Source organism: Ctenopharyngodon idella, chromosome 3 (assembly GCF_019924925.1).
Source record: "Ctenopharyngodon idella isolate HZGC_01 chromosome 3, HZGC01, whole genome shotgun sequence".
Taxonomy (NCBI): Eukaryota; Metazoa; Chordata; class Actinopteri; order Cypriniformes; family Xenocyprididae; genus Ctenopharyngodon; species Ctenopharyngodon idella.
Window position 1 is genome coordinate 11,242,640 of NC_067222.1, and position 14,713 is coordinate 11,257,352.

The 14,713-nt window shown below is 40.3% G+C and overlaps 2 protein-coding genes across 11 annotated transcripts in view; one reads left to right on the forward strand and one right to left on the reverse strand.

Annotated features, from left to right (window-relative positions):
- LOC127509895 (gastrula zinc finger protein XlCGF57.1-like) overlaps positions 1–14,713 on the reverse strand; it is a 258,569-nt gene that overhangs the window by 25,324 nt on the left and 218,532 nt on the right. The window lies entirely within an intron of this gene.
- On the forward strand, positions 214–14,378 carry LOC127509848 (interferon-induced very large GTPase 1; the record flags this gene model as incomplete). Its single annotated transcript, XM_051888986.1, is given in 2 exon segments — positions 214–276; positions 8,394–14,378. Coding segments are annotated over 2 exon segments (4,845 nt in total), but the record flags the coding sequence as incomplete, so codon positions are not given.

Below are 14,713 nucleotides of genomic sequence, written 5' to 3' on the forward strand. Positions count from 1 at the left end.
GATTATATTGCTATAAAGTTTACAGCTTTTGGAGATGGTAATTGGTGTAACACCATCTGTCACTATTTTCCTATAATCGAGTATAACGTCACCTTCAGGGAGTCAGTAATATTCTAGAAGAAAAGACTATGATTATTTATTATTATAGATGTGCCAGTGGCACAATCAATATTTATGACAGATCAGTTTATTATTGTTTTGTCTGTTAAACAGAGAGAAAACAGGAATGTTGGAACAGCAGGAGTCAGAGCAGGAAAAATAAAGCATCTACATGTGGTAAGTTAATTGTGATTTAATTAGTATTTACTTCTTGATATGACATCATCCAGTTATTCTAACTCTGTTTTCATGGTAAAGCTGACTGAATGTTTAATTTAAGAGTTATTTGTAATAATGCTTTGCTCTTCTCTGAAAGTCTTGACAGGAACTCTATAAAATGGCTACTTCCATACAATACAGTTATAAAAGTTTATAAAAGTTAAAAATTAAGAGATTAATAAATATATAAAATAAATACTGATAATTTATTTTCTTGTTAAATAAAGACAAAAATGAAGAACTACTGCAGTGCTTCCCACAGGTTTGAAATAGACTTGCAGTGGTAGCCGGGTGGAAAATCCTCCTATTACCGATGGCACAAAAATGATCTACTACAAATGACAAACAACAAATAATGTGTGACTAAAAACATTTTTATTTATTGAAATTCATTTTGATACAGATTACACTGTTTTGGGGGATATGAAGTACTTTTTTTTTATCCGTTTACCACAAAATTCCTCAACTACACCATGTTCGTGCATATGAAATATTACATTTTTTTGAAAAAACAAAACAAAAAAACAACACGCTTTAATGACGCGCATGCGTACTGGGTCTTTGGGTCTTTGCAGCTCATGTGGGATTGTCAGTTGGAGTAAACAGTTCCCACGCACACTGAATGAGCAGGCACGAAATGCATAGAGCGATGGGAGACTTTACAATAGTTAGATACAGATGCTGTGTTGACATGTTGCGTCTTTTGCACGCTCAAGTTCGTTATTTTAAATGTAGACGCGGGACGAATGCGCTCAGATAGACCAAGATGGACAAACAGCTTACTTGTACAGGGTGTTTTTTTTTCCTTTTCTTTTTTTTTTTTTTTTTCCTCATCTCCATAAGTAGTAGTATAATCTAATAGTAGAGCTAATGAAAAAACAATAAAAGCAAAAATGTGTCACCAAATACACTTGGGTGGCCGGCCGTTAATATACCTGGGCGGCCCACCCAGGTAAAGACTACAGCCCAATTTTATACCCCTTCGCCTACCTCTTCGCCCTTCCCCTTGCCCCTTGAAACAGAGTGGCAAGATGTAGGGGTGAAAATATTCCCCTAAGAAATGGGACACCACTACTACACCATTACACATGTCAACTTACCTAGTTTCTTTTATTAGTGTCCTGTAACATTTAACCAAACCATTATGAACAGCAATGAAGTCCGCATATCAACAGAAATCAGGCGCAAGCACGTTTAACACATTACTCACTCCCAACGTTGTTTTGCGCTGTATTTTAGACTTAAGAAAACGGTGCTTGGTTTCAGTTTGAAAACGTATGAGCCTGCGAGTTTCCTAAGATGATACAGAATCATACTGAATGTACAAGACTGGTGGAGCTGCTTTTCCATCGGGTCAAGTTGTTTGTTTAACCGTTTCATTTCATGCCAAGCCGGCCGGTATGGGTTTGTTTTCTTTTCTACTGTGGTGCAGTAATAACAGAGCTCTGCAACGTAATACAAAGTCAGTTGTTGCTTTAGTAACACAAGAGTTTACAGACGATACAAGATGTAAATAATGACTGTGCTTTGAAGGATGACCAGATATTTCTTTAACTTATTCATTTGTATTCACATCATTCAAAGAGCGCGTTTAGCAAGCTATGGAGAAACTGGCAGCCAGGTAACACAAAAGTGATTGATCCTGAGTGGAAATATCAATACCATGATCACTACACGCATTCTAGCAGCACGGTAGTCGGTGTATGCAGGGAAATTTCTCATACAAGTGTGGTCCCGAAAAATCTTTGTTTGAAGGGCTATGTGGCCCTTCCCCTTACCCCTACCACTCCAGCTAAAAGAGAATCAAGACACCCCTACCCCTTCACGTGTATGCGCAAAACGAAGGGGTAGCGGAAAGGGAAGGGGTTAGGGGTAGAAATGGGATTGGGCCTATGTATAAGAAGCACTGTACTGATAACCACAATATGTTAAGACATTTTAAAAGCTGCTTGAGCTAAAATAGATTTAATTCATTTCATGATCTGTCTGTGCTTTATATTCCATAAAAAATGGGTCATTATTTCAATATTCATTATTTTTTATGGAAAACAGTAAAATTCCAGATCACAAATCTGATGAATTAAGAATGTCTAGGTTACGTATGTAACCCTTGTTCCCTGAAGGAGGAAACAGAGACGTTACGTCAGAACAGACGAATGGGGTCTCGTCCGAGAGCCCAATCAACTTCAAGTGGTAACAAAGTGAGCCAATGGTACGCTGAGTACATTGGTCTGCGGAATTTGCAAGCTCCGCCCCACTCTGTGGGTATGTAAGGAGCAGCGTGAGCATACTCACATTCAGTCCCTTCCAAAACTCCACAATGGCTGTCTTCCAGTGACCTGTGTAAGTGATAGCACCCTGTCGTGAGGCCCAGCACAATCAAAGGGCTATACTTAACAATGAATGCACTGGGTAGCATATCCCAGCTGGCAGTATGCTAACAAGCTGCCTGTTCGCAGGAGGTCTTACAAAGCACATATGAACAGGTGGTGATACATATGGAAGATCTCTGAGGTACCCAGCCTGCAGGGTAGATATGTTTCAATGTCAGAGATGGCAAGAGTGGCTTGCCAAGGGAAAGACACAAGCTGCCGAGGGAGACTTACCATTACTAGTCTGACACAGGGGCTGAAGGACAGGGCATGCGCTAAAGTGTTTGACATCAACAGTGCTGGAGGAACCCAGGGTTCTAACTGTGGGACTAGAATAGCTCACACATCCAGTTTGTGGAGTGGAATGGCGCAGCAAGTGAATTGACACTGAGCAGGTCCTGTTTACTGACCCAAAGGAGTGAGTATACAGGAGGACACAGGCTCTACACAGAGATTATAGAATCTCATAAATGTGTTAGGTGTCACCCAGCCCGCATCTCTACAGATGTCTGTTAGCGAGGCGCCATGCGCCAGTGCCCAGGAGGAAGCCACACTCCTAGTTGAGTGAACTCTCACCCCTAGGGGGCATGGCAGGTCTTGAGCCTGACAAGCCAAGACAATAGCATCCACTATCCAGTGGGATAACCTCTGCTTGTAGAAAGCTTTTCCGTTCTGCTGGCCTCTGTAACAGACAAAGAGCTGGTCTGAGGTCCTGAAGCACTGAGTTCTGTCTACGTAAGTGTGGAGAACACATACTTGACATAGCAGTGCCAGGGCTGTGTCTGCCTCCTCTGGGGGCAGCGCTTGCAAGTTCACCACCTGATCTCTAAAAGGAGTGGAGGGAACTTTGGGCACGTATCCAAGATAACGTGAGAATTGGCTGGCCTGAATTCCAGGCACGCTTCGTCAACTAAAAATGCCTGCAAGTCCCTGACCCACTTAACCGAAGCCAAAGCAGTCAGGAGTGCAGTTTTTAATAAGAATAACTCCACTGAAAGCAAGGGAGTGTGGAGGCAGCAGCGGGCCGCCGGGGCAGAATATGTTTGATTGCCTCCGACTGCTTCTGGGCGGCCAAGAATTGCAGCTCAAAACTCTTGACTGCGTCGCAGAAGAGGCCAGCCTGAGAGACCCGGGAGTTGAGGAGTTGAGTCCGATCAGACTCCCTCATGTCTGACAGGGTTAGCCATAGGTGGTGCTTCTGGACCACCAAAGTGGACATCACCTTGACCCAAGGAGTGCGCAGTGACCTTTGTCACTTGGAGGGCAGCTCTTTGAGCACCTTGGCCTGGTAGACCTAGAGGGTGGCCATGGCGTGCAGGGTGGAAGTGGCCTGACCCACAACCTTATAAGCCTTGCCCACAAACATGGACAAAAATTTACAGGCCTTGGATCACCACACCAGATGGAGGCGCTCTGAGGACACAGCTGCATCGCAACCGAGCACTCCACTGGGGGTATCCCCGCATACCCTTTGGCCGCCCCGCCACAAAGGGCAGTGAAGGTGGAGGTACCACCAGAACGGTTTCGGGCAGTTAAAGGTGCCATCGCGGGCCGATTCTGGTTCCAGCATGGCTGCTGTGGCTGGATGTTCATCCCATTTAGTTTTATTTGTTTTCTACACTATATTGCTGTTAGGTTTGTCCACAAAGGTCGCTACCGGGAGCCTGTCCCTCTGCTTCAGGTGTTGCTATTGCACCGCTCAAGATGGCCTTGATAAACGGCTGTTCAATTTCAAACAAGTCATTTTTGCTCAGTGACTTTTTTATTTCCAAAAACCTGGATTTTATGTTGCTGATGGAGACATGGCAACGGAGTATGGAGTACTGTCACTTGATTGAGCTCTGTCCTGTGGATTGTTCTTTTATCAGCACACCAGGACTCGTAGGCCGTGGTGGAGGACTTGCTGTGGTTTTTAAAAAGCATCTTATGTGTCAGTCGATGAACGCTGGTACATACTCTTCATTTGAACTACAGATGACTAAGGTTGGTCGTTCAAATTCATTTTATTGTATTTTAGTTTACTGACTGCCTGGGCCAGCGTCCTCTTTTCTGAGTGACTTTACTGACATCTTATCATCCATTATTAAGCTAAACAGGGTGATTATTGTCGGTGACTTTAATATTCATGTGGATGATGCCTGCAATACTGCTTCTGAATTGTTAAACTTTACGGAATCATTTAACTTCACTCAACACATCTCTGGTCTTACGCATAGTAAGGGGCATATGCTCGATCAAGTTTTCTCTCACGGTCTAAACACTAACAGTATTTGTATTGAAGATATACTTGTTAGTGATCACAAATGCATTTTATTTTTGATTTTGCTTGTAACGAGGATCCTCTGCCTGTCAAGTGATCCTCCTTCTCTCGCATAATTAACCAGCTTGTTGTTGAGAACTTCTCAGCCACTTTTGACTCAAGCTTGGTTCTTATTTCAAGTGACATTGATGCTCCTGTACAGCCTTTTTGAGCATTGCAACTTGCTGTTGGATAGAATGGCTCCTCTTAAGACTCGACTCATTCCTGCTGTTAATACAGCGCCGTGGATAAATGACGGCATCCGCAGCTTTAGACGAGTCTGTTGTAAAACTGACCGTCTATGGAAAGCAACTCAGCTCCATGTCCACCGCCTGCATCTTAAAGAGCTCTTGATAGATCTGAACGAGATGATCGAGGATGCTAGAGCTTTTTATTTTACTAAACTGATATCTGTCTGCAAAAGGAATCCTAAAACTTTGTTTGAAACTATTAACAACATTGTTTCTCCTGCTACATCTCTTGTTCCTGTGTTTTCTAATGATGATTGCAATAATTTTTTTTATCTCATTTTGTGGACAAGGTAATGGCTGTTAGGGCAGGCATTGCACCATCAACAAACCCCATTATATATACAGAACAAAGACTTTCAAATTTGGACAAATTTGGACTCTTTCAAATTTATCCCATTTCTCTGAATGACATTATTAAGTTAGTGGGTACGATGAAGCCTTCCCAGAGCCCTATGGATATTTTGCCTACATCTCTGTTAATGAAATCCATTACATCTATTGGCCCATGTTTGGTTTCAATTATAAACCTATCTCTTAGACTAGGCCAGGTTCCTAGTTGTTTTAAACATGCTGTTGTTCAGCCTCTCTTGAAAAAGAGCAATCTTGATGTAACATCATTTAAAAAATTATAGGCCTATTTCTAAACTGCCTTTTATCTCTAAAATCTTAGAAAAAGTTGTGGCAATGCAGTTAAATAATGTTCTGGAAGCTCATAATATCTGTGATAAATTTCAGTCTGGCTTTTGTAAAAACCATTCTACTGAAACTGCCCTCCTTAGGGTTTCAAACGGCATTTTGATGTCTGCTGATGCAGGTGAATTTTCTTTGCTGGTCTTGCTAGATCTCAGCACAGCGTTTGAGACTGTTGATCACTGCACTCTGATTGGTAGACTGAACTCTCTGATGGGGATCTCTGGTTCAGCTCTGGACTGGTTTTCTTCTTATTTTTCCGACAGGAGTTTTTCCGTATCCATAGGTTCTTTCATGTCAAATTCTGTTTCTTTGTCCTGTGGTGTGCCACAAGGTTCTGTGCTCGGCCCCATGCTTTTTAACCTGTATATGCTTCCTCTTGTCAATAAAATTAGCAGTTTCAAAATAATTTCTTATCATTTTTATGCTGATGACATTCAATTATATATGTTTTTTCGTCCTGATAGACAAGACAAACTGTCTCTTAATACAGATAAAACTGAGGTGTTGATTATTGCCCCAGACAACATTACCCCTAAGATTAGGCAGGTTATTGGTGGTCTATTATTCTCTGATTGTGGTGACATAAGAAATTTGGGTGTTATTTTTAACAGATCAATGTGTTTTAACAGTAATGTAAAGTTTGTAGTTCGTTCCTGTTTTTTCCATCTCAGGAACATTGCTAAGGTCTATGGTTTCGAAAAAAGAAATGGAGATGCTTGTTCATGCTTTTCTTCACGATTGGACTATTGTAATGCTTTGTACACGTGTTTGAACAAATCTTCTATGGATCGATTACAAATTGTACAGAATGCAGCTGCCAGGCTTTTGACTACTTCCAGCAGGAGGTCACATATTACTCATGTGCTTAAAGCTCTTCATTGGTTTCCTATTAATTTTAGAATGCATTTCAAAATTTTAGTTATTACTTACAGGGCCTTGCATGGTCAAGCACCCTCGTATATATAGGATCTTTTGCATGCACACGCCCCTGGTCGGTCTCTGAGGTCTTCAGGCCGAGACCTTTTAACTATTCCCAGAACACGTCTTAAGACAAGAGGTGATCGTGCTTTCTTGTAGTAGCTCCAAGACTCTGGAACTCTCTTCCTTTAATGTTGAGAACTATGGGTTCTGTGGAGTCTTTTAAAAAACATCTAAAGACGCATCTTTTTGGACAAGCTTTTAATTAACAATATGATTTGCCTGTTTGTATTGATGGTATTTGTAGAGTATATTTATGCTTATTTATTTTATTTGTTTATTTTTTATTGTAAAGCACTTTGTGACCCCTCCTTGTCTGTGAAAGGTGCTATATAAATAAACTTTATTTACTTACTTACTTACTTCCATGAACTGGTAACTTCCTGATGCACCTTCGGTAAGAAAGGAACCGGTGGGAGACGCTGGCGATCAGCGTGTGCAGTCCCCAGGAACCAATCATCCAGCCTCGAGCGCTCGGGACACGGTGGAGAGTTCCACTCAAGCCCGATGCTCTCAGCTGCCCGGGAAAGCATGGCCGTCAGCTCGGGATCTGTCTCACGTGTCTGGGCTTTCAGCACGCTGAGGCTGCGTTTGTGGATGGTTCATGTTTTCACTGTGGGAACATGACCATCTCGGTGTTAAGATCAAGACTCGACTATCTTAAACAGTATAGATTGCCCTCTGCCACACGCAAATCTAACCCCTCTTCCCATGAGAGTGCTACTTTGGCTGGTGGCCAGGGTGATATGTCAGCCGGAGCTATATATCAACCGTACCCAGAAATGCACGGGTGGTATGACATCTTTAAAAAGATGCAGAGGATGCTTGAATGCGAGTATGCGAGTATGCTTGTGCTGCTCCTTATATACCCACAGAGCGGTGCATAGCAAGTGTGCTGTTTTGAATGTCAGTTATGTTGATATATTTAATTGATAGAAGATACAGTTAAAGGAATATTCTAGATTCAGTATCAGTTAAGAATCAATCGAGAGCATTAAAAATGACACAAAATGCATTTAGCCACAATTCCTTTATGCATGAAAAATTAGGTTTCATTGTAGGGATAAAAGTCAAGTCAAGTCACCTTTATTTATATAGTGCTTTTTACAATGCAGATTGTGTCAAAGCAGCTTTACAGTGATAACTGGTAAATAATTTTGGCTGCACAGCAGCTCTTAAAGAAAATGGCTTCATTGTCCATCTTAAGTAAATTCAGTATTGATTCATTCCGTTGTAAAAATCAATAATTAGTTAATTTATCTATATATCAGCACTGGAGAAGATAGTGATGTCATCGTCCAGCTCAGTTCTGTTCACATACAATGGTGTCACTGCAGGCAGATCAAAAACATTGTTGAATATCAAGTGTCCCCAACTAAGCAAGCCAAAGGTGACTAAAAAGCTGCAGCTGTTCAAAGTGATGAATAATTATAATGGGCTAAAGCTTGCAGATAAAGTAACACAGCAAATTGTGTCTTTCAGAGTCCAGTAGAAGAGCTTAGAACAGACAAAGTGCAACCAGATCAACATAAGGAAAAAGAAAATCTTCCGTGGATAAAAACACTCCTTGACAGACTTCATCTCAACAAGCATGAACATAAACTGAGAGCTGCAGATTTTCTTCAGATAACTGCACATTCATTACAATCCCATGAATCTTGTGCTGAAGAGGAGTTGATTAAAAATTTAATTCAAAAACTACTGATGATGAACTACAGAGCAAGATACATTCGTGTTAGGGATCCCAATGAACAGGATCACACACAACAAAGAGACTATCACTTATCTGAAGATGAGAGTGACATTTTCAAACCAATCTCTTTTTCTACCACAGGAACAAGTCAGTCTGAGCGAATCCACCCAATGGATGTTCAGATGGCCATGTTTCATTGTGCTGATGGTTTCCTGAAGCAGCTGATGGTCACTAAACTGTCCCAGTGTCAGTACGCTCTGCCGCTGCTTGTTCCCGATCCATTCACACAACAGATTGAGTTTCCTCTCTGGACATTCAGACAAATCAACAAGAGCTGGAAGATGAGAATCACCAACAATGAAACCAACAGTCAAACCCAGCCGATCTACAAGGCAGAAACTCCAATGGTGTTTTTCTTCAGGTTTGGCTCTGTGTCTTCATCCAAGTCTCAGCTGATGAACAGTCTGATCAATGAGAGACACAACACGTTCTTCCACAGGAACTGCCCAGGCAGCAGCAGAACCAGAGTCCTGATGGATGGAGTGGTGGAGATTGCCTGGTTCTGCCCCTCTGGGAAAAACACGGATAAATTCACTGACTGTGTTGCGTCCTGTAATCTTCACGGTGATGCAGGAGACCATGAGAAACAGCTGGAGATCCTCACTGAAATGAGCTCAGTCAATGTTGTTATTCTACCACGACTGGACAGGAATGACAGAAGTGCAGCAAAGATTCAGAAACTGTACAAGGACTCAAAGCCACTAATTTGTCTTTTTACTGAGGATGATTCTGCTGTAACTGAGATAAAGAAAGGAAAATTCAAGATCGGTTTGAAAGACAGAAATCAGTCAGATGTATCTGAAGAGCTCAGAAGAGCTATAAATTATTGTCTCTCAGAATCATCTTCCACTTTCAGACTTGAAGATTTGTCCAAACACTCAGACATCAGAGTAGATGAGGAAGATGACGATGACTGCAGGAGAGGAAGAGAAGCAGCACAGCAGATGATGAGTTTACTGGAGAAGAAAGATCTAACAGAAATCAAAGAATCACTTCTGCCCTGTCAGGGGAAACTGTGGCGTCAGTGGAGTCAGAAGAACAAAGAACTACATCGACCTCGAGGAGATGAACTAGAAATGGACGTCAGTAAAAAACAAACAGAAATGAAGAGAATCCGCCAACAGCAACATGAATCTGACATCAGTGAGTTTATGAAGCTCTTTATTGAGGAAATGAGCTCACATGCTGAACATAAGATGATGTTTTTCCTTAAATGGCTCAGAATCTTCCTGGATGAATATACATCAGCTGATCTTTCTGCTCTACATCACAGGTATTGTGAAAAGTGGTCAACAGTTGTAAAACTGAAAGAGAATCATGATAAATCTGAACAACTAAAAGCTGAACAAGCAGAACTTGAGAGAATATCTGAGGATCTTCAAGCTGCAGCCTTTGGTTTGGAGCACATAATGAGGGAGATCGGTCAGATCTTTGAATCATGTTCATCTGTGAAGAAGAACAGGAAAGACCTGCAGTTTAACTTCTCTTCTCTCCCGAGTCTTGCAGCAGAGATGATGATCTCTGGATTTCCACTGGAGCTCATGGATGGAGATGCTGCTCATGTTCCTCTGATCTGGATCTCTGCTGTTCTAGATGAACTCATCCAGAAACTGGGAGACCAGAGAGTTTTTGTGCTGTCAGTTTTAGGGCTTCAGAGCTCTGGGAAATCCACCATGCTGAATGCCATGTTTGGACTCCAGTTTGCCGTCAGTGCTGGCAGGTGCACCAGAGGAGCTTTCATGCAGCTGGTCAGAGTGTCAGACGAGATGAAAACACAGATGAACTTTGACTATATTCTGGTCGTTGATACTGAGGGTCTTCGTGCTCTAGAACTGGCTGGAAGATCAACAAGAGCTCATGACAATGAATTGGCCACATTTGTTGTTGCACTTGCAAATCTGACCTTGATCAGCATCTTTGGAGAAAACCCATCTGAGATGCAGGACATTCTTCAGATTGTTGTTCAGGCCTTTATGAGGATGAAGAAGGTCAGACTGAATCCCAGCTGTGTGTTTGTGCATCAGAACGTTTCAGATGTCACAGCTATAGAGAAAAACATGGAGGGAAGGAGACGACTGCAGCAGACACTGGATGAGATGACTAAACTCGCTGCTAAAGATGAAGACGGTGATGCAGAATGTTTCAGTGATGTCATTGGATTTGATGTACAGAATGATGTGAAGTATTTTGCTCAGCTCTGGGAGGGAAACCCACCCATGGCTCCACCAAACCCAAACTACAGTGAGAACATTCAAGAACTGAAGAAAACTATTATGTCTCAAGCTTCAAAATCACATGGAATGAGGCTGATAGACTTAAAGGACCGTATTAAAGATCTTTGGGAGGCTTTACTGAATGAAAGATTCATCTTCAGCTTCAGAAATTCTCTGGAGATTTCAGCCTACAGGAAACTGGAGACCAAATACAGCAATTGGACCTGGAGTCTCCGCAGTGCCATGATGAAAATTGAGAACAAACTACACAACAAAATAGAAAATAAAGCAATTCATGAGATTGAGGAAACTGATCTTCAAAGAGAACTAAAGAAGACAAGTGAAGAAGTGGAAAAATCAATGTCAGAATTCTTTGAAAAAGACATAAATGCTGAAATACTGATTCAGTGGAAAACATCATTTGAAATCAAAATCAAAAAGCTTCAGGAGAACATTGTGAGAGAAGCAAAAAGGATATTAACTGTGATTCTTCATCAGCAAGACCTGAAGAAAAAGATTGATGCTCAGAGGAAAGATCATGAAAACACTCTCTATGAAAAGAGCAAAGAACTTGCCTTAAAACTCAAAGACAAAGCAAATGATGAAGAAACACTGAAGAAAGAGTTTGATTTGTTCTGGGAACAAAATGTGAAGATGATCATCAGAGACACTTTCGTAATTAAAGACATTGACATAATGAGAGATGTGAGAGAGATCCTCAGTGATGTATATGAGGGGCATCTCCCTGTTGATCACTGGAGGGAAAGGAGGGATATTTTTACTGTGCCCAGTTATTCTGAATATGTTGTTCTCAAAAAGTCCAGAAAAGGTGGAATTCAACAGGCTCTAAAGGATGTTTACAGAACAGTAATAAAAGAATCTTTCAGATATTATAGAATTCTGTCTTTAGAGGATGAAACCCAAATAAGATCATTAATCACAGATGTTGCTCTGCAGACAGACAGAATTATTCAGTCATTTAACATTTCAAAGATGGGCTACAGCATCAGCTACATTCAACAACTCACAGATTACATCAAGACAAGAGTAACAGAACATCAGGAAGGACCGGTGAATTACGTGTTCAAGAATGAATTCTTCATGGATTTGGTAAGTTCCATCTTTAAGAGAGCAAACAAGATGATCACTGAACAACACAGACTGTTCAGAGAAGCCAATGATCCTAAGATATATGTAGAGAAGAAGAGAGAAGAGTACTATAGTATTTTCCAGAAATACTGTCATGGAGCAACATCAGCTGTCATTTTTGGTGAGATCATCTGTCAGAAACTTAAAGAGCCCATTGAGCAGAGTGTCTACAGGAAGACTGCCAGAGATCTGATGGATGAAATGAGATCAAACTGTGAATCACTGAATGGAAACAGATCAAATCTGGAGAAACACATCCTGAAGACACTGGCAGAAAAGGAGGATTTTGACAAATACATGAATTACATTCATAATCCCAGAGATCACTACAAGAGTTTCATCAGAGATGAAGTCAGTCGGTACGTCACTGATAAGTTCAGTGTCAGTGTTTTACCCAAGATGAAGGAGAACATTAAACTCCTGCAGCAGGAGATCATGAAAGCAGCACATGAATCTACTGAACATGTTCAAGTGAACAGAGGAGATGTTGGTTTGTGGTTGAAGAGTTTCACACAGCAGCTCTCAGATGTGCTGATCTTCTCTGAGAAAGACCTCAGTGGATTGAAACATGATGATGTTGATGATTTCAACCTTCTAGAAGATGTGATAAGACAAGAACTTCCTGGTATAATGACTGACATCAGCAGTAGATTCAATAAAAAGTCATTTCCAGTAAATCTGGACCTCGAGTTTAGACCAGACGAGCTTCTGATTTATCACTTCTCTCAGTGCTGTTGGGTTCAGTGCCCATTCTGTAATGCCATCTGCACCAACACCACAGAAAACCATTATGGAGATCATAGTGTTCCTTTCCACAGAGTGAATGGAATTAATGGCACATGTTACAGTTCAACACAGAATCTCTGTATTAATATGTGCACAGATTTAGTAGCAAGTCATCATGATTTTAATACACCACATGAAAGGTTTAAATATAAAGAATACAGAAGAGCAGGAGGAGTTTATGCAGACTGGAGCATCACTCCTGATCTCTCTGAACTGCCCTACTGGAAATGGTTTGTGTGCAGATTTAAGAAACATCTAGAAAAATACTACAGTAAAACATTTGAGGGTTATGGGAAGATACCAGATGAATGGAGAAAATACACAAAACAGGAGGCTATTGACAGTCTGGATCAATACATGTAATGGAAGATATAAAGACTCACTGGCAGAAATTAGTTTCTCTGACATTCATCTGCCCTTCAGAAGATCAGAGCTTAATCAAATAAACCAGATGAGAGTTAAAGACAAGATTCGGTTCCTCATACAAGTCTAATGATGTCAAATGATTTAAACAGCATATTTCTGAACATATGCCTGATTGATAAAGCTCAACATGATTGATGTATATTTTATTACTAATCAAAGCAGCTTAATCATTATCATGAACTGAAAAAGATCTATAATAAGGATATTAATGATATATTGTTGATGATAAATGATTGAAGTGCCTATATAAATGTGTTTGTTATTGGGGTGATTTTGTTTTTGGGGTGTAATAGAATATGATTTCATGCTTGATTGTTCAAAAAACACATTATTTTTTCACATTTTACATCATTACAGATCTTCTCTTCCCAGTTTATCCTGAACACGTCATTTTCGATGAAGCCCCTCCTTCCAAAATACAAAATGTGCTGTGATTGGCTAGCTGGCCCAGTGTGTTGTGATTGGCAGCACTTAGCATGTGTTTCGGGAAATGTCACACCCCTCCATAACTGCTCTTTGTTCTGTTGAGTAATTATAAAGAATAGCTGCAATTTCAAACCACTAACAAGAGGTTCATCCAGAATGGATTTCGTGCATGGACATTTTAGTGTGGTATGTTTTTCTCATACATTATAGATACAATGTCAGTTATACACCATTTAATCATGATATTTGATCATGATATTGTTATACAAACAGTAATCAAAGTAATTGTTTTAGGAAATTAAAGGGATAGTTCATCCAAAAATGAAAATTGTGTCATCATTTATTCACCCTCAAGTTGTTTCAAACCTGTATAAATTTCTTTCTTCGGCTGAACACAGTGGAAGATATTTGGAAGAATGTTTTTTAACCAAACAGATCTCGCCCACCATTTACTGCCATAGTAGGAAAAATAAATACTACGGTAGTCAATAGGGGGAGAGATCTGTTACTGTTAATGACATTCTTCCAAATATCCTTGTGTTCAGCAGAAGAAAGAAATTCATACAGGTTTGAAACAACTTGAGAGTGAGTAAATGATGACACAATTTTCATTTTTGGTTGAACTATCCCTTTAAAGGGATTTCTATTTTGTATGTACTTAACAGCCAACGTAAGCTATCCGAAAAATGTATAAAAAAAATATTTTTTCACAAATTCTTGTTTTTGTAGTTTATATGGACACAATGATGTTATAGTTTTCAAAAACGTACACTTTGAAGCCCGTTTTCAAAGGTTTGCATTTTCAAAATGACTGTCGGATAAATGAATGGCCAAAATGCATAACAAGTTTCCTACTTTTTTCCTACTTTTTTTCCTACATTTTTGCTAACCCATATTATTCAGATTATTTTTTTTTTATTCTTTTGCATATGGCTAGTTCTGATTCTAAACAGCTGATTGAAAACACATGACTTGATTACTGAAATATTATCTGAGGAAAGATGCATTTTTTAAGAGTGTGGGGCAGTTAAGTGCTTGTGAAAGAGGTG